This window comes from Gasterosteus aculeatus, chromosome 7 (assembly GCF_964276395.1).
Source record: "Gasterosteus aculeatus chromosome 7, fGasAcu3.hap1.1, whole genome shotgun sequence".
NCBI lineage: Eukaryota > Metazoa > Chordata > Actinopteri > Perciformes > Gasterosteidae > Gasterosteus > Gasterosteus aculeatus.
In genome coordinates, this window is record NC_135694.1 from 4,749,966 (window position 1) to 4,770,335 (window position 20,370).

The window sequence follows — 20,370 nt, forward strand, 5'->3', positions numbered from 1 at the left end:
TTTCTTTGTGTGACTGAACTCAAGGAACTTGGTGTCTTTCACTGGCTGGACGGAGTGACGGGCGAACAGAAGAGACGGATGAGAGGTCTGGAGGACAGCACTCTGTCTTCTTTTGAGCCTTTTGCTCTGTGGTTTGCCCCCCACCCCCCCACCCCCCCCCAGTCACGCCTCCAGGGGTCGTCCTGGCAACATGTTTTACCACTGGCAGCCACATAAATAAGGCATTGGCTCTTGTAAACTGGGAAAGCTGTCCTCGGTAACACTCGATGCCGAGGACGCAGCGAACGAGGGGGCTTCAGCTTCGGAGGTAGAAGGCGCTACGCGAGGGAACGCCGTGGATCTTTGCTGAAAATTTGACTATCGACTACTCACCATCATCGAGTTAATTGGTTTTATGTGTGACTTCAATCAGTTGTGTTTTTCCAGCCCAGCAAATTGACGCGAATCCCCGATGGACGGAGCCCGGTCTCCTCGCGGCGGGACGAGGGAAAGCGGCCTCCTCGGCGCTTTGACCGAAACTCTTCGGCGGCTTCAAGCTGTCAGGGGCCGCAGGGGTCATCATCACGACGGGGCGGCGGGAGGGAGGGGACGCGTGGGAGGACGGGGGCAGGTGGGCGGCAACGAAGGGACGCTCAGTCCCGCGGAAGGCGAGGAGGACGTTGAGGAAAGAGAGTGCCAGCGGAGGGTTCTGGGAGCGTTGAGGGAGCTGAGTGTTTTGCACGCAGACCGAGTGGCGGCGTGGAGAGGAGTCCTCAGAGAAGGTGCCCACAGGTCCTCAGCGGGGGGGCGTGATCAGCAACGTCCGCCCACAACAGGTACGGGACCCATGAAGGTCTTTCCGAGCCTTGTCTGAGAAAGACATAGAAGTGAAGGAAGGACCGGAAGCATTTTAAAGGGTCTTAAAGTTCAAATTGAGGGGGTTCGTGATGAAATAAAAGGAAGAAGTTCAGGTTGCACGGGAATTTGAATCAGCAGAAGTCACTTTAAGTGTCGCGTGTGAAATGGATTTCAAGCGGGAAAACATGTACAAACCGCCATTTTGCATTTTTCTATTTTGCAGCAGTCCACACTGCTTTTGTTTGTTTTCCCCCCTCTAGCCGAGGGCGCCGTGGCACCTCGTTCACGCTCCTTCGGTGACACTTTCCTCAGCGTCGAGAAGAACGTAGACAACATTGTGGACACGATGAACGCAACCGTAGCCCGGCTGGACGAAGAAATCCTCAGGTCACGTGCAGCGGAGGCCTCGACTGTGGACGCGGCGGCGGCGGCGCTCCACCAGGCCGGCGCTCCGAACGTACCGGAGCAGCCCGAAGACGACGGCGGATCGTCGGACTCTGAGCGCGGACGCGGACGCGGGGGCGCGGATGCGGCGCCGCGAGAGGTCGCTGTCAGCGGGAGGTCGGCCTGCGGCGACGCGGAGGAGCCGGCGAGAGATGGACCGGTCAAAGGTCAAGGGGAAGGAAAGGAGGACTGTGTTTCTCTCCAGGGGGAGACAGATTTACCGGAGGAGGAGAGGGAAAAGGACACAAATAGGGAAAACAAGGAATGGATCAAAGTCGGGTAAGAAATATTTGAATTATTCTCATTTCATTGTACTTATTACCTTTTTACACGCGTGTGCATGCATGCAAGCGGCTCATCACAAAGTGCACATGTCAAATGTCAGGTCAAGGCCCAGATTGGTCCAAAAGCCAAAGGATAATCGGGCAAATTCGAAGAGTCTGGGAGAAGCCGATCTGGAAATGTGGTCACTCTCACTTTTTTGGGAATGATAATATTTCCCTTAATGAATTCCAGGATGAATATGAAAATATCATCTGTCCATCCCGAGCTCCAGGTCCAGTGTCTGGTGTGAACTTGATTTCTAGGCTCACCGGTAAACGGGAGGGGACCCACTGCGACGTACCCGACGCGTGCTTCATCCGAGCACCCGAGGGCGTCGCCGAGGCCCTGAGGTGCGAGGTGGCCGACGCGCTGAGCTGCCTGATGGTGACCGGCTCGGAGGAGTTGGTCAGCCGGGTGATCCGGGTCAAAGTTCACGACGGCGCAAACATCCGCTTCCCCGTGACGATCGTGGTGCCCTTCTGCGCGCGTTACCGCGGCAACTACAGGGACGTAGCGGTGAAGGTGGTTGATGGGGAGAGGAGGACCAGCTACGTCGCTCCTGTGACCACAGAGGGGACGTATGGAGGCCAGAGGGTAAAGTTTGCTTCTATTTATTTATTATTATTAGTGTCTAACTGCGGAAAAAGTTACTTATTCATTTTGATTTATAAGCATATTTGTAAGTGCATTTTATATAAATTGGATGTGATTTCTTGAGAAAGTTATTTGTTTTTGTCAATTTCACTCTTTGTTTTAATATATAAAATAATACCTTCCGTTTGTGAAGTAATATGCTATAATATAGTAAAAGTAATACTTTTATTTAGACCGTTCGGTAGAAATAACAGTGTTATCTGAAGTAAAAAGGTTCTGGTGGATCGACCTTTCCATGTGGTTTACATGGTGCCAATAAAGAGCCTTTTGATGCACCTTTTGTGACGTTAAGACGTTACATTTACAGTTATCCACTGAGACACATGGTGTTCCGTCTGAAAGACATTGTCCAAACAAAACTGGTTCATCTTTTCCGCTTTCATCTCCGTAAAGATGTTTTTTGTACAACTGACGCTGAAGGCTGACGGAGGCGGTACCAGCTGGCCGGAGCGGTGTTTCCTCTCGTCATAAATAACTCACGCACTTCTTCAAAAATGGATGATTTTGGAATATGTTGCGTGCGTGTCTGTTGTCAGGGCTCGTTTGCCGAGGCGAAGGTGTACTCCCTGGGCCTTTTCGCCGTGGTTTCCTGTTTGAAAAAGGAAAACTTCACGGTTCCCACGAGGGGTCTGTCGCTCAAGCTGACCGCGGACCCCCGGGTCTGCCTCAGCTACCTCCCGGGATCCTTCAGCGCCCCGGTGATGGCCCAGACCGTGGTACGGAGACGAGGGTTCCATCACCGTCCATCCGCCTCTTTAAACTTTCACTTCACTGGTTAATAACGTGTTGTGAGTAAATAAATGAAAATCCATGCCTTTAAAATCCAATTCCACGTTGCAAAAAATGGAAATTGCTCCAAAAGAATGAGACGAAAACCGCGGGAGAAGCAGATGAGCTCGTAACTCGACTTCTCACAGACGCGAGCGGAAGGGCGAACATCCGGGGCCGACGTTCCGTTCGACCTCTGCCGTAAACTAACTCCACTGCGCTCGATCTGAGATGGTCTGTTCTCCCGCTCTCTGGCGACGCAGCGTGCCGCAGCATCTCTGTCCAAACAGCTGTCGCCTCATCTGCCTCAGATCCAGCCGCTCGATGCCGGCTTCCTGGCGGCCGCCAAGTGCCGCGGCGACGCCTACCACCCGGTGGTGTCCACCAGTCCGCTGCTCCACCTCGCCCACCCGTCCTCCCAGCACCTCAGAAGACCCCTCACGGTCACCCTGCCCTGCGCCCCGAACCCGGAAAAGAAGAGGCCCGCGGGAGTGCAGGAGGAGGAGGAGGAGGAGCGGGAGCACCACGGGAGGAGGTGAGCGGAGTCAGGCTTTAACGATCTGGCCTCGCGGCAACCGCCTGATGCGTTTTTTTGTTTTTGTTTTTGGACGTGTGTCTTAAGAGTCCCGGGGGCCTCTGTGAAAGAGATGTCCAACGAGGTGCTGAGTGTTCTGGGCTCGAGGGACCAGCAGTGGAGGGTCCTGGACGAAGTGGTGGTCCGGAACCAGCAAAACGGACTAGTGTCCTTCGAGCTGACGGAGAACTTTGACAGGTTTGCAGAAAATAAAAAACATCGAATATAGATACTTCGATCGAAGGGATTTAAAGGACTGAAAAGAAATACACATTGGAAGGGAAGGCATACACACGATGCATAATCTTACTACAGTAGTAATATTATAACGCAAGATTGGGAGCAACTGCAGGCCGGAGCAAAGGGAATTCTTATCTCGTTAAGCCGTGCTGCAGACCTCTGGAGCCGGTACCGACATGAAAGCCCGACGGTCCACCAGAGACAGTGCAGACGAGCCCAGGGTCAGGGTCGGGGTCGGGGTCAGGGTCAGGGTCAGGGTCAGGGTCAGGGTCAGGGCGGCAGGCCGACGCTCATCTGGAGCATCATCTGTGTCGCATCCTGTGCCGATGTAACGCAGGAAAAAACGGAAAAAGCACACACAGAAACCCCCCAAAATATTGCACGAAAAGACGACCTTCAACGGTACTGTGGGAATACACGGGCGCAGGGTGATGCAGTGGTGCCCTTGGCTCAGACGGGGACGTAATAAATCCTGCGCCTGAGCACAAGACGGGGAAAACACTCTCAGCCTTCATCGAAAGGAAAGCGGGACCGTTTCCGTCCGGTCGTGTGCACCTTCTTTTATCCGAGATGCAGCCTGCAACCTGGAAATGATGAGTTATCCGGAACAAGAGGACTTCAAAACGGTGCCGTCTTTGGCTCCGTTAAATAAAATGTGTTTCAGTGTTTCAGCAGGAGAGGGCAGTCACATGCATGTTTTCGTGGTTTCCTCCTGGAACTACACAGTTGTAGCAGTATTGACCTCACAGTGATCTCACACAAAATGACAAAGATATTACCTAATATTCCCTTACAATAACCAAAAAGCAAGAAGTAAAGCAGTACTGGAGTGGATACGTATTTCCTTTCACATAACTATTGATAATCCCCTTAACTCTACTGATTTGGAAGAAAAGCTCTTTTTAGTAAGTGGTTTTGTTGTCTCGTGTGATCTGGAGTCAAACAAAGAGAGGAGCGCTCCTCCACCTCTCTGGGATTGAATGCCTTTCACTTAAAACACCCGTAAACTCGGCACGATAAGAGGCTACAATTAACCAGACTCAGAGTGAGCTTTTCTTTACAAAAGGACTTAAAGCAAAAAAGGCCGAGTGGATGAAGGGAGTAAAGCTTTGAATTCCGAGCTTCAGCGTTTCTGTGTCAGCACCCGGGGACGTGGTACAAAGGGTATAAAAGTCACAGATAATAGGAAAGAAAAGGTTTCCAGATTGCCTTTCTGTTTTTTAGCTCCGCGTAAAAAGATTGAATAGTGAATACATTATTATTTCTCCCATGTGCTTTAGTTCTCTTATCTAAAGCGGCTTCCCCGGGGAGTAATATATGTAACATGAATTCTTCATCTCAAACTAAGTGCATTAAGTCTGTATCCGGTGCCCCCCCTCCCTCCCCTGATAACGGACCCATCTCTCCCCTGTGCTCACCTGTGCGCACCTCCCAGGCTGCTGGCGGTGCGCCTCCTCTCCCCGCTGCGGCCCTGCCGCCTCGCCTCCCTGGCGGAGGAGCTGGAGGAGTCGGCCCGCTGCCACGCCGTCACCGTCGTGCTCCAGCGGCGGCGGGACGAGCCCCGCGCCGTCCTGGCGGCCGCGCTGCCCAGCAGGGAGCTCGGCTGGGAGCTGTCCAGGCTGCGGGCCCGGGGCTACGGAGGCCTATCGGAGGCCTCGTCCGAGATCTCCATGTGCGAGGGGGACCAGCTTCTCCTCCGTTTCGGCGGCAACATCGCCTCCGAGGGTAGGGTGACCGGGGATGGTTGTCCAAAAAACGCATCCTACTTTTCCCCTACGGGCCATTGCTGTTAATACATGTGATTGGTGATGATCAGGAATCAGGAATCAGGAAACATTTATTGCCAAAATATGCCAAAACATACAATAAATCTGTCTTGGCGGTTGGTGCGTGACAGTAGACAGTGTAACAATAGACAACAAGACAGCAGTGCACAAGTAATAAAATAAAGTAAAATGAAAGAGTGACCGGTGGGATGTTATAGTCAGTCAGTGGGGGACCGGCTCTGTTGATGAGCCCGACTGCCGACGGGAAGAAACTGTTGGTGTGGCGGGAGGTCTTAGTCCTGATGGACCTCAGCCTCCTGCCAGATGGAAGGGGCACAAACAGGTTTTGTCCGGGGTGAGAGGGGTCGGCTACCATCTTTTTAGCTCGCTTCAGAGACCTGGAAGCGAACATGATGGATGGGAACAGTGAATGTATTCAGTTGGGTCACCACTGGATGCCACTAATTCCTACACACTGCTCCTTTAAGTCGGAATGATGGTTAAAGATGACAGGATCTTAACTATTGGAAAGTTTGAGTGAGGAAAACACAGATGAGCGTAACACTGAGGTTTTGGAAACGCCAGTCCTCCCAGTCTTTTGGCTACGGGAAGAAAAGTTGTGGAAAAATAACACATAGCTACCACCGGGTCAGGGTTAGGGGTTAGGGTTCAGGGTTAGGGGTTAGGGGTACCACCGGGTCTGAACACATTTGTCCTGGTGCTGGAAAAGACAGACACAGCGGAAGATCATGGATCAGTCGGTGGAAGTGATGAGATCTTTAACGTGGGTGTTTTGGGTTTTTTTCACAGCCGGTATCCAAGGCGACCGGCGTGGCGTCCCGCTGGAGCGGATCCCCTTCCACTATCAGCAGAGGAGTCACCTGTTGGTGCGTCTGACCGAAGTGGACCCCTTCGGCAACCACAGCTCGCCCCATTACAAGGGCACGGCCGTGTTTTACAAGGTCACCAGAGGTCAGCTGGAGTGGCGAGGAGACGGGCCGGTCCTGATGGACCCGAAGCTTCTGGGGGACCCCGTGTGTAAGCTGTCTCTGACCTTGCCGAAGGTGCTTTGACGCTCAAGAGACGCCCCCGGGTCGTGTTTGGGACGACTCGCTCTGACGTGTTGTTCTGTTTCATCTCAGAGAGAGAGGACCGTCCATCGGCCCATCGCAGTTAGGGTGAAGCCATGCGAGGAGACAGGTGGGTCGCGTACGTCACCTTGCAGCGCACGTGACGATTCGTACGAGGCTGATATCCGGTGCACCCCTTCCTCCATCTTCCCTCCCAGACTCCCTGTCGGACTCTCTGCTCCTCTGGCTGTCCGGGGAGCTTTCGGAGGAGGAGGTGGCGCTGCTGGTGCACTCCCTGCGCCTCCGGCGGAGCGCCGCTCAGCTGGCGAAGCTGCGTTCCGGGGACAGCCTGCCGGCCCAGGCCTTCCAAGTCCTGACCACGTGGAGGAGGGGGCTGCCCGCCGCCGGCCACCACCCCAGGGCCTCTCAGCTCGCTCGCTGCCTAGCCAAGAGCGGCCGGCCGGACCTGGCCAGAGAGCTGCTGCTGCGGCAGGCCGCTCACACCGGGCCGCCGTCTCTGACATAAGAGCACACTGGGTTTTTAAATGTGCCTGCGGTTGCAGTTCTTAGTTTGAGCCACAAGAGGTCAGCATTGGACTGTTGGATTGAGTGATCTCCTCCAGCCGACGTCTACCAAGTCGAAATAAATCAATATGGGGCATATTCTTTCCTGTCTCATGACCTCTTATATTTTTGTTTTGACCCCTTGGAAAGGCCCCGAACAGTAGGCTGTGAACCAGCAGGGTTCTGTGATGTTTCTTGTGAAACATTAGATATAAAAAAATCTGTAGACAAAGAGTATGTTTAGTTTAGTCACGTGTAATGGACACCTCACCTCATGTTCTGTGTTATAATGCAATAGAGCTCTGTCTAGACTAGAGACACAAGCGTGTTAAATAAAGTATAGTCTTATTTTTAATGTTAATGTGTATTAAAATACCTAAACTGTCCGACTCAAAAGTTTCCTCGGGTTCGTTTTTATGTTTACACTCAATTCATTCACAGCATCCTCACTTTAGTTTATACTTTGTCTCCACAGACAGGTTTGGGACTTAGACGACCAGTCAGCCATCAGCTCTCTGTGTGAACAAACGCTGACACTGAGCTCTGACCTCTGACCTCTGACCTCCTCTTAGCTCCCTGACATGTCGTCTTTAAGACTTGACAGCGTCGGTTTATGGTAGCTGACCGTTTTTTTATCAGCACAAAAGTGCATTCATGGTTTTGATATAAGATGGAAAAACATGGAAAATGAAGGTATAGGCGTGATTTGTGTTTCCTTTGAGTTTAACTATGATTTTATATATATGCAAACAAATCCTCTGTATGTGTTTATGTGTGCAAACTTTAAATAATAAAATAACATATTTTGGGGCGTAGTTACCTTGTTATTGATTATTATTAATTAAAGGGGACGTCGCTGTGTCTTAAAATCTAAGATACAAAAAAAAGTGTCAACTTCTATACACTTTAAACCTTTCGAGCCTTTCAAGGCTCTAAAAAAACATTTTTAGAACATCCGCCAGGGTTTCCCTTTTCATCGGTCTTCAGAGCCTCACGCTCCAGCTGTGTGACATTCTGCAGCCCCTGAGCGGAAGCGGGGGGGGGGGGGGGGGGGGGGTGTAATGATAGATGCCATGGTTCCAGGTAGGGGGTAGGGGACTCCCCGTGGAGACCACATGGGAGAAATAATGATGTATTCACTATTCAATCTTTTTAAGCGGGGGAGGGCGCGGTTAATGGAGTATGAGATGGTAACAGGTGGAGCTGATGCATTAAACAGGATGATGGGCTCAAGCCCCCCCCCCGCCCCCCACTTCTTCACTTTACTTTCTCGCCCTTCCGTTGTTCCTCTGCGACACACTTTGACCTCACCTTTATATTTCAAAAGTCCCTCATCGCCCCGCCCTGCTTACTCCTCCTGTGTGGCATCACTGGCAGGGGAGTCTTGTGCCTTGAGCGGGGGGGGGGGGGGGGGGGGGGGGGGCATCATTAGTCTGGCACCAGGCCGTCAAACACACACATGCACACGCGTACACACACACACACACACAAAAATAAATGTCACTGAGGGGTCTCCCACAGCGCTGGGCAACAGTTCCGCCTCCTTTCTGTCTCCCTTCGCTCCCCTCTCTACATTATTGAAAAGGCCAAAAGGCAAGGCACTCTGGGAGTTTGCGCCCGTGTGGGGTGTGTGGGGAAGGGGGTGGGGGTACGAAGGGCGGATGAGGTGAAGAACCCCCCACGGAGCGCAGGCATGAGGAGAACCTGGCTCACCCTCACTGAGCTTCGTCGTCTTCAACCAGAAAGCTTTGGACGTCTCGTTTTTTTTTTTGCCGTTGTCCCACGTCCACACACCTCGGAGCCGGCGAGGCAAAGCGGCGTGAGGAGATGGAGACGCACGAAAAAGTGGGCCGTGAGTCTTTGTCTTTCGCGTGACAACCAGAGATGTGCCGTTTAATTGTCTGTTAGCGTGAGAGGGGAGAAAGTGGATGGCCAATTTAGTTTTGAGAGTCTTATCTTTTAGATTCAAGGCGGCTTTGATTACCCGGGCTCTTGTTTCCTCGTTCGAGTAATCACACACAGTAATCGAGAATGAAGCGAATGAAGTTCTCGAAAAGACGAACTGTTGAGATGCAAGAAAAAAGCCTGTTTACGACGTTTGTTGATTGCATTTTAATGTGTGTCCACACATGAATTTCCTGAAGCTCCTGTTCTTCTAAAGTGACTGAGAGGAAAAGGTCAACGCTTTGGGGGAAATTGCGAGAGTAAAGGGCATATTCAAAAAAAGGGTTTCCCATCGAAAACTACCCGCACCAACAGCTCATTTGCAGTGAAAAAAAAAAAATCTGCAAAACGTCCACTTAAAAAGAACCAGCGTTGGAGCAGCCTCCGGTCCGGCGGGCGATCCGGGTCGCTGCGCGGCCAGGAACCCCGCGGTGAGTGATTAATGGAGACAGCTCCGGTGTGGCGGCCCATTCACAGCGGGGAAAAAAAGAAGAAGAAAAAAACGGATGGATGGAGTCTCGGGCGGTGATTCTCCAACTCGCGGCTGGGCCTCACTCCAGCCCCCTGTCCGATAGGGGGGGGGGGGATGACAGAGAGAGAGAGAGACCTCTCAGGTGTATTGCTCGGTGGGGCGTGACAAACTCTTCATTTGTCCTTCGTCTCAGCGCCAGACAGAGCAGGAGGGTTTTCAGACTGAAAAGGAGCTGCTGGCAACGCCGCATCGATATTCACTCACACATCAAAAGCCCCCCCCCCCCCCCCCCCCACACATGCACGCTGCCTCTTTGCATTGGCCCAGGGTTTTAAAACGCACATGCATGTGCATGCACAACCACACAAATCTAAAAAACCGATGCCATCCCAGCAGCATGCTCACCGACCATTTTCCGATTAAATTGGTTTTGTTTACTCTGGAAATCCTCCAAGATTGTGTGTGATGTCGTCAGACGGAGGCAGAGAAAAGAGGTGAAAAGAGGTCGGGATGATGGAGAGAGAAAAACCGAGAGAGAGAGAGAGAGCGGCGGCGGCGACGGGGGGTGAACGGGTGTGAGAAGAGTGATGGAAGGCCGAGTAAACAGGAGCGAGGGGATGAGAGAAGGCGGCGAGCGGACAAGGGCATGCGACAGGGACGGGAGGGGGAGGTGTGGCAACAGTGCGTCCACTGAGAAACCGGCCTGACATCTGGATTCTGCGGGGGAAGGGGGGGGGGGGGGGGGGGGGGGGAGGGAGGAAGGGATGGAGAGGGGGGGTTGCGTGGGTATTTATACAGGCTCCATTTCTCTTTCACCCAAACACACTTCTGGCTGTATTTCACGTACAAAGAGGTATGGCGACCCGCACAAACACAGCACTTGAGCCGCAGAATGCCGGCGGTTTATATGCCCAATTGTTTTTTTTTTGTGTTGTCAATCATCAAATTGCTCCGTTTAGAAAAAAACAGCCCTGTCAGGATGTTCTTTCCACTCAAAAGGGGCAGATGTCATTTAGCGCCGCCGCGCTAATGCTCCGGCGTCCGGGCTGACAGAAGGCCGCTCGCTCTGGTTTAACTCAATACCTCATTTGATGTAACCTTTAGACTGCCGGTTTCGGAAAAGTGACATTTATCGAAATCTTTCACTTTCGCCGCATGTAAAATTGACTCGAGGATTGTTTTGGTGATTTCTGGTTGGAAAAATGGCTCCGCTGCCGACATTTCCGACAAGTCGTTGATTCCACTGCCATCTGCGTTAGAGGGAAATTAATGATGTGCCCCGAAACGGCTTTTGGAGCATCTACACTGTGTTCACACTGTACGTTGCTAATTATTTATGCCTCTGGTTTATACATGTACGGAATGCGGAAGGATTTCCACATTACTTCTTTTGAGAGAACGAAAGTAGCCGGAGGGATTTTAGCCCAACGAGAAGGTCGTCTGAAAGACAAAGACAACGTTTGGTTGTGACTCCCGCTCTGTCTGAAAATGCAGCCTTTTCTCAATGTCTCCATCATTAGAAATGTCTGGGTTATGTCTCATGAGCAAAAGCTGGCTATGTGCTGAGAAAAAAAACAACCTCTAGGTCTTTAGTCCCATAATTGGATTTTTGGGGGAATTCTAATAGTAAGAAACTATTGGCAACAATACTTTATTCTTCTGGATAACCACCACCGAGGTGGAGGAAAGTCACAGCACAAGATGTGAACGCCTCGCAGCGAGAGGAGAGGAGAGGAGATCTCTTTTTGCAGTGTGAGCTCTCACAAGTCTCTCTTGTGTTAAACAACCAGCTGCCTTCTCTCCTGACTAATTCCAATCATCCTCTTTAGAGGCAGCAATGCAGAATAATTCTTCCGACATGTGGCCCGCGTGGAAAAAAGCATTCTGGTTAAGAGTCCAAAAAAGACAGGATTTTTCATGCGTCTTCCCGTTGGGATTTTATTGATCCATCTTAATTTGGATGTGCGATCTCAATCTCAAATTTATCCCCTTCAGTTTAGATTTACAAATGCGCACACTGATGTTTTAGTGCGCTGTGTAGGCAGAGAGCATGTCTACTGTTATTGTGTAGCTGTTGGCTGGAATGCACTCTGATGCACATCCTACTGTGACAGGAGGGTAAAGAGAAAATAACAAAGGATGCCAACACTTCCCGATGCGAGACAAACATGTCCCGGCGGACAATTTTTTCATTATTTCCCCCTTTCCCTCTCAAACAACCAGAGGCAACAATGTGGATTCCTGGTATTTTTATATAGAAAACAAAAATCAACATTGGTTTGACCACAGATGCATTGCCTATGTCAGTGGGAAGAAAAGGGGGTTTGTGATGAGTTTGACAGTGTCCTCGATGTCTCTCTGGTTTCTGCGAGTAAGTCCGTCTCTCATTTCTCGACTGAGAGGCTTCGAACGCGTCGCCAGAGCCAATCCTGCGTGACGGCCTTCTTCCTCAGCTCAGGGACTTCAGGTCCATAAAGTAACGGTCCAGTTTGCCGTCACTCAACCGTCAGATTCAAGCCAACATCCGCTACCGAAACAATTACATTTTTCAATTCTTCATAATTATTTTTTCCCTGATCGGTGGCTCTGTGGAGATGCATGTAGTGCGGCTTATAATATTTTAGCACCATCCTGGGTTCATCCCGGGTTCACTCTGGTTTCATATGCTCATCTACATTACATGAGCATCTTGCTCGTCTCTCGGCTGAAAAACAACAGTCCGTCTGCTTGGCCGACCTCTCCCCGGGAAATGATCTTTACCCCCGTTGGGGATGAAACAAGCCTGCAAACGCCCACAGTAACTGGCTGACGGACACGTCTACAGCTCAAGCTAGTGATGCCGGCTGCAGTATGGCTTGAATGAAGGGATTTGGAAATGAACCGAAACCATGAAAAACTGATGAGTGACTGAAGGCCACTAGCATTCATGCCAGACCAAATTCTGTTTATTACAATGAAACCAATAAGTTGGGGCTTCAAAAGGGGGAATAACTGGTAGAAAAACCTTCCCTACCCTACAGAAAGATAACATACAAAAACTTGCTGTCGTAAAATCACAATTTGAAGATTTTAAGCTAGAGGAAAACGCCTGTTAGCATAGTTTAGCGCGAGGAGCTAGCCCGTCCACAGCTGTACCACGCATCTAGCTAAAGCTCAGGGAAACTATTCCTTCAATTATTTTGAAATGAAGATTGGAAGATGATGCCTGGCTGTTGCGGTGATGGTAATGGTCCTCATGCTCGGAGGGGAAAAGGGATTTATGTGAGGCTGCGTGTGCTCATAGTGTCTATGGGTTGCAGCATTGTGTGTCCTTGTGAGTGTGCGCGTGTGTGAGAGACTAAATGCCACAGTTGAGATGTTAACAGCCGCGGGCTGCTGCACAGCAAGCGTAGTAGTAGGAACAGTAAATATTCACATCATAATCAGCTTAATGAGCGGTGGCACCAGAGCAATTTGGGTTTTCATTTCCGTGCGCGTGTGTGTGTGTGTGTGTCTCATTCCCTCCCTGCCAATTCCCACAGCTGTCATTTCTCTACTCTTATTAAGAGCTTAAAAGTAGTTGCACAGGTCTTTAAAACGAGGCGAGGACACCCACAGACAGAGAGACACTGCTGCACACATCCTGCCCGACCACGATGAGGAATTACAGCGCTGATCTTTTTTTGTGGCCGTTTCTATCAGCAGCAATAGAAACGCACCAAAGAAACTGTTGAGATCATTGGACTGCCGCACCTTCACCGGCGAACCAGAGAAGTTCAATCACCACATGCAGTCAGGTGACGTGAGGGTGACGGGTGAAGTCGGTCACCGTAAAGTGCAAAGATTTAGCTCCCTTGTATCTTTGTCCTGTTGTTTCCTGTCTCCTCGCTCAGTCGAATAATTCATTATTGAAATTATCAAGTTTAACTGTCAGAGCTGGGACCTTGCTGTACAAGGAAATTGTGGCCACAAAAGAGTTTCTTTTTGTATGTAATTTGTATTTAATTTGTTTTTTGCTTCATTTTCTATTTTATAAATAGTGGCTGATGCATGTGAGATGTGGCTTTTGCATTTGTTTGACTTTCACTGTCTCTATTTGTTTCAACTCTTTACCTTCGATATTATCTATATTAGCTTCAACAACTGTGGAATCATCAATAAAAGAACAGAATACTTCTCAAGCTTGACAGTCTCGAGTCACTAATAGTTCCAAACACATAAAATTGCAGACCTTTTCTAGGAAAATGAACCAGCCACCCTTCAGAAATGTTCTTTTTTTGGCTGACTGGTTGACACCAGAATGAATTAAATACCTTCTTACTGTCCAACGCCTCCAAGAAACGTCTACCATGACTTCCCTCCTATGTGCTTGAGCAAAGCACAAGCAAAATACACCAAAGCCCAGACAGAGCTGATGGGAATTCAGTGTATCTGTGCCTCACGGACGTAAAACCGCGGATAACCCAGACAGCGAGTAAAGAGTTAAAGGGGATTTCCTCCTGAAGTCAGCCAGACGGATGATCAAATTTAACTGGCTTGATCAAGAAAAAGTCATGTCTGCTCAGCGTCTCCTATAAGCACCGACATATGCTCCCTCGTCTGCGACTCGCAGCGGTTACCATCCAATGCGTGTTTGCACGAGTGTGTCACTAGTTTATGGGGGGGGGTTGTTTGCTCATGTGCACTGAACAGTACTTGCGAATAATGCTTTTGTAATCACACAGACTGCGTCCGGGAGTCCTTATTCTGTGCGTTTTCCTGTTGACTATGCGTACGTGTGTCTGTGCGTGCATTACGCCGGCACCACTTGGCGCCTCTCAGGCAGCTGTCAGCTTCAGCCGAAGCGTTTCAGCTGACGGATCTTTAAACTGGGCCAATAAGTCCCCACGCAGAACCTCACATTCCCTGCGCTGTGGACACTTTGGGTATATTGCTGCAGCCAGACACATCACTCTCCATCCATTACTCTCTCTAACCAGCCGCTCCCTCCCCCACTCTATTGCTTACAACCTTGTCTACCTCTCTATCTACTCCCACTTTGTATTTTGCTTCTCGGCTGCTACGAATACATGACATTTTTCATGTAGATTTTGCTGACATCAAACCGTTTTTTTCCCCCTAGTTATCGCAAAAGCAAATTACCTCTCTATGCAGCACGGGGGTTTCATTGTCGACTGAGAAGCCTGCCATCCTCGCGCTGAATGCAAATTGCCTTATCTCACAAGACAGATTCACGTGAAAGGAGGAATGCTTGTAATCCAGTGTTATCATTTTTAATTATTTAGAATGTAAAGATTCAGATATTTCCCTCAGGAGTTTGTATAAGGACCCAAAATGGAGCTAGAAGAGAGGGAACGTTGCTCTTAAGTGTCAGGTTTGGATTTGTGCCAGAGACACAACAGTTGTTGGACGTGTAGATTAGAAACTGTTTTGACATTTAAACTTAACGGGACCATATGTCAATGTTCGCAGCTCTTGGTTGTGGTTTTGTGGCCGTAACTCAACAGACTTTTATTTTGAAAAAGACAGAAAATGAAAAGGGGAGTTGCAACGTCATAGTTTGAAGCTTAGGGCCACAGTGCCAAACGTCTGTATTTGACAAGTTTATTAGACTAAAGCGTTGATTCTGGGCCCAATAAGGGGGGAAAAGGTTGTTTCAATTTCAAGTTTCTGGTGGCAAGTCTGCGACGTGTCCAATGTCCAGCCAGTGGAGCCGTGACTTCAACCGCGTGTGCTCATGAGTCCACAGTTCACACGACCCCGCATTTGGGCCTCCGAGAGAGCGTGCACGTGTGCGTGCGTGATCCTACTGCAGGCGAAAAGCATGACGGAGCTGAACCACGCAGCGTCTCCCACCCCGCGCCCTCCAACTACCCCCCAAGGACGGCCAGCCCATTACAGTAATTAACCGGGGAGGGAGAGAGAGGGGGGGGGGGTGGAAGAGGGAGGGAGGAAAGAAGGGAGGTACACGAGAGATAGAGAGAGTGCTTTCGAATGAGAGAAGAGAGAGAGAGTTGGAGGCAAGGTTTGGGTGGGAGGAGGAGGAGGGCGGGGGAGGCGGGGGAGGCGGGGGGGGGGGATTTCTTTTCTGCAGAGGCAGCAAGTGGGTGGGGGCCGTCGCCTCCCCGCTTTGCCGTTAATCCCCGAGTGACTTTCACTGCGTACAGTAAGCAGTGCAGAGCAGGCCGGGCCCCCCCCCCCCCCCCCCCCCCCCCGCAAATTAATCTAGCAAAGAGCCTGAGATGTGGCCGGGCTCCCCGCTTTACCCCCCTTCCCTCCCCCCTTCGCTAAAAGACTTAAAGACATGGTAGAACGGGAGGGCGGAGAAGCAAGAGAGGAAGACAAATAGGGGGGAGAGGGAGATAAAATGTGCTGTAACGTCCAGCGAAGGGGACGAATGAGGAGGGGAGGGAATGACAGAAGGCGGTGAGTAAGGAAGGAAAGGAGGGAGGAAGGGAGGGATGGACGGGGGAGCCGGCGGACTCTCCCAAGCGTAGAACAAGACGGCCGCGTGCCCTCGCTCGCGTGACATCACTCGGGGATGCGGTGATGTCCCCGGCGGCGGGGGGGGGGGAGGCTTTTAGGCCTCTCCGATGATGATGATGATGATGATGTCATTTTTCCTCCGAGCTTTCGCCCAACGTCATGACTCAGACGTGGTAGAAAGGTCACCATGTGATTCACGGGGATCTTGCCAAATGAATTTCTTCCAACAAATGTAGTTGAAGTTGATATTGCATAGTTGGACATTGTTTGCAGTCTGTAAACGGGGAGATAAGGAGATAGTTATCTCTCTCATTGTTCCGTTATCGCTTCTTTGGCTACGTGCCAAGTAGACGTTGTTAATAAAAATGGAGTCATGCATCCAGATTCCTGTCTTCTCTCTGGCTGCCAAACAATGAAAACGTCTGTGATAACCCGTATTGAACCCGACGTCCCGCGTATGTACCCACTACATATGATCTGGGGCAATTAGCGACATCCTCCATCCAGTAAAACAGATGCAGATAGAAGCTAGCAGTCCAATATCTTGGCTCAAATGGAAGGAAGACGTATATTTTGGTCATTTTCTATCTGTGCAGAACTTGTTGCGACATCACAACACATAAATATCGCCGTCACGAGCTACAAATACATGACAAGCCCCTCGTCCAAGGCCTCTCAAAGCGAATGGATGATGATACTGTATAATGAGTAGTGAATTCCTTTGTTACTTACATCAGAATATTATAATATATCCTTATCGTACTGTTTAATCAGATTAGTGAATGGATGGAGAGGGTGCATCCCCTCTCAGTGATGTAGTTGAACCCCACTGGGCCCTACCTTCATGACGTACCCTCTCGAACCCTCCGTACATCTGGCTCTTCTGTGGTTGATGTCATGGTGATGTCATACTCGCTGTTTGGAGGAACCAGGCGGTGGCTGCAGAGCTTTGAGGCCCACTAGAGAGAGAGAGAGAGAGAGTGGGTGGTGCTGGCTGAGATGGAGTTCAGTTTGATCCCTATCTCTTGCTCTTCTGATGCTGCCGCTGACCCCCCGGGGGTGTCCAGGCAGAAACAGTCCACCCCGCTCCCCACCCCCTCCACCACCACCACTACCACCACCCTCCCCGTCCCCGCTAATTTGTTTATTCCAGCTACCTTAGTGCTGCATCGCCAGCAAAGAACAGCCGCGTGGTTGGAGCTACACTCTGCAGAGGTGGGGTAAAGCAAAAAGACACAAACATCCATCTACCCCCCCTCCCTCCGCTCCTGTATTCCCCTCCTGTCCTGTCACAGATCTATCTTTGTCCCGTCCGCTTCCATTACCCTGCCCAATTATTTTTTTCCTGTACCTCCAATCTCTCCCATCAGCTCGTATATCTGTCTCTCTCTGTGGCAGCTGCTCTTCTTTGGGGGGAGGGGGGTTAGTGAGGGAGGGGGGTATGCAATAACCTCAGCATCATATCGTTGCCCCCACCTCCCTTGCGATGAACGACGATTGCGCCGAAATACAATCTCCCCAATCTCCCGTTTCATTATTTGGCTCCACGCTACAGCGTTTACCTTCGGGGACCCACACCGGTCGGCCATGATACCAATCGGGGGGGGGGGGCCGGGAGGTGCTGCGATCGGTAGAAGAAGAAAAGGCAAACAAAAAAAGGAATCACATTGAGTAAACATGAAACCTACAGGTGAACTCCAAAATCCGCGGCGACACGAGGCCTGCAGCTGCGGGCGGGTTCGGGCCGCCAGGCGACGTGAGAGGTCGCGGGGCGAGTGACAGGCAGAAGATTACGCCCAGCAGTGTTTCCTTTTCTTTGGCCAATCCCCTTTTAATAAATGTGAATGCAATTCATTTTGTTGGAGCGAGAAAAGCTTTCCTAGGTTCTTTCTCGGTGGTCGCTAAATAGCCGCTTATCCCCTGAGCAGTGAAACAACGAGCTGCTCGCCTTCAAATGAGCAACAACTGCAACTTCAAAGAAGAACAATGAAAAATGCAAGGCTGAGATTCTCATTGTAAAACACAAAGACTTGGATGTTCCTTTTGAGCACGTGTGGATTGAAAACCTTTTATTATTCTCACAGATGCGACTTGATACCCATAATGTCAAACACCATCCTTAATTACATTCCCCCGAAAAGATAATAATGGCATTTCGATGGCTTTGAATTTTTCTAATCTCCCCAAACAACTGCAGCAAAAGAAGCAGAAACTTCCGCATCACCTCCAACAACCTGAACAAAGAAGGTTGCAAATAGCCAGTTGGTGGCTTTCGACAAACAGGGCGCCGTCACACAGCTTCCGCCTCAGCTCCCCCACCAGGCACTCAAGACTAATTGTCTCCACCGAAGCGATTACCCCCCCTACGGACACCACCGGAAGCCCCCTACGTCACCGGGCCCAAAAAAGGTCGGCCAACGTTGGCCCCCGGACCGTAGCCAATCACGACTCCTCCGGCTGCAGGTCGCGATCCCGTACTCGCGAGAGAAGGTGCCGTGTCGGGCGGTGGATGTTTGGCCCTCGGATTCTCTTTTCTGTGTGCGCTTTAATTGGCTCCTCTGGCTTTCACCTTCACAGGCCGTCGAGTGCGAGCACAGAGTACAGGGGTGTGGATGGCGGAGGTCAGGAGGCGATGTCGGTAGTCTGTACGCTCTGTGCCTGTGGGTCCGTTCCTCCTCTTATGAGTGTGTGTGTGTGTGGAGGCTCGAGCGCATCCACATGTGTGACTTTCCCTCCTACGAGCCCATTTCCTGCCTTCACCGCGGCCGACAAACTGCGTATTAGGAGGAAGAAATGGACGCGGCAAGAGAAGGGGAGAAAAAGGCAGCCTAATTTGCCGGCTGCTTTGCTAATTGAGCCGGCGCTGCACTTCAAGAAGAGGCCGGTCGCCTCGGAGACGGGATGAATTGATGCAGACGCACGAACGAACACGCACACACACACGCAGAATGAAAGAGAAGCAGAGCTACGCACACACGTGAAGGAAATGCCTCAGACCAGCTTTCATCTGTTTTATTTTTTCCCCCATCAAATTCAATTAAGTGGTGCACGGGCAAAGCAGAAAACATGGCGGCCTGCTCTTGAGCTGCGACGGGAGCAAGCGCTGCCGTGTGAGCGAACGGGGGGACGCTGGCCACCGGAGGGACGCTCATTTCCGTGCGTTTGACGTGGCATTCTGCTCCCGCCACGCTTTAAGAATGAGTCCAATGCCGAAGCCACCAAAGGGAGCGCGGTGGGAGACGGGGGTGGGGGGGGGGGGAAGCGGGAGAGAGCTCGGGCTGTACGGAAGCACATAAATCTCTGTATTGTTGTTTTTAATCCCGTGTCAAACAGGAAAGCTCCCGCGTCACCTAGAGAGGCTCATAGGCGCCTTCCATCGCAGCTTTGCATCCTAATGTGGACGAGAGGCACAAATATACTGCCCCCCCCCCACCACCACCACCACCACCACCACCTCCCAGATTAGCACATGATTTAGGATTTTATGACGACAAGGCACACGCATATATTTTTCTGCCCGTGGGGTCCGACCCACGTGAGAGAAGGCTGTACTGCTGCGAATGTAGGCTCTGCCTTTGTGTTCTAATTGTTCAAATGAAGAAATGTGCGCTGTTTTCTGTCATTTCTTCTGTGGAGTTTAATTAATTAAGATTAATTAGTCTTCTTGTTTTGATGGCACTGAATGAAAAGGATTGTCAGAAAAGATAGCTTTTTAAATGTGTCCTCTCGGAGTTATGGGCTTTGTTTAATAATGTAAAAATGAATCAGTGTAATTTTTTTTTGCCACATAAATAACCGATGGTGCTTATGAAGACTGCTGATGTTAAAGGGCCCACAGAAGTCAGCAGTGGGAAAAGTTTTAATACGGAAGTCACTGGGGTTTCAACTTCTAAAAGCAATTAGTGGAGCCGGTTTTCGGAAATAAAGGAATCGGACAAAGACAATGCGTTCGCTTTAGTGAAGGAAGTAGAGCCGAGGCCGGATTGGGCTGACTGAGAAATTACTCCCCACGGGTCCCTCCCCCGCAAAAAAGCCAATGGGACTTCCCCCATTCAATTCTGGATGATTGCAGAAAATATACTCAGTGACAAACACACATTTTGGTCGAGAACTTTCCACACTTGCCTTTTTTTTTTACACTCAGCAATAACTTGTTTTACATTCTCTCCCTGATTTAGCATTTAGTCGCCAGCATGAGCAGCTTGTGACGCGACTCATCACTGTGGAATTTAAGTCCAGTTAGACTTT

General features: G+C 50.5%; 1 protein-coding gene across 3 annotated transcripts; it reads left to right on the forward strand.

Annotated features, from left to right (window-relative positions):
- The first annotated feature begins 333 nt into the window (after positions 1-333).
- dthd1 (death domain containing 1) lies at positions 334-8,056 on the forward strand. Of its 3 annotated transcripts, none has more exons than XR_013468427.1 (10): positions 334-815; positions 1,098-1,560; positions 1,869-2,199; positions 2,796-2,975; positions 3,339-3,562; positions 3,650-3,799; positions 5,277-5,566; positions 6,418-6,645; positions 6,750-6,807; positions 6,896-8,056. XR_013468427.1 is itself a non-coding variant. In XM_078107135.1 (10 exons), the coding sequence occupies exons 1-10, from the start codon at positions 452-454 to the stop codon at positions 7,201-7,203; spliced, it is 2,622 nt and encodes an 873-aa protein (XP_077963261.1). In that variant the 5' UTR covers positions 334-451; the 3' UTR covers positions 7,204-8,056. The 3 variants fall into 3 exon arrangements, 2 of the variants coding, with proteins under 2 accessions (XP_077963261.1, XP_040037408.2); XM_078107135.1 differs by having other exon boundaries at positions 6,418-6,671; XM_040181474.2 differs by having other exon boundaries at positions 6,418-6,671; positions 6,750-8,056.
- The last annotated feature ends 12,314 nt before the right edge of the window (positions 8,057-20,370 follow it).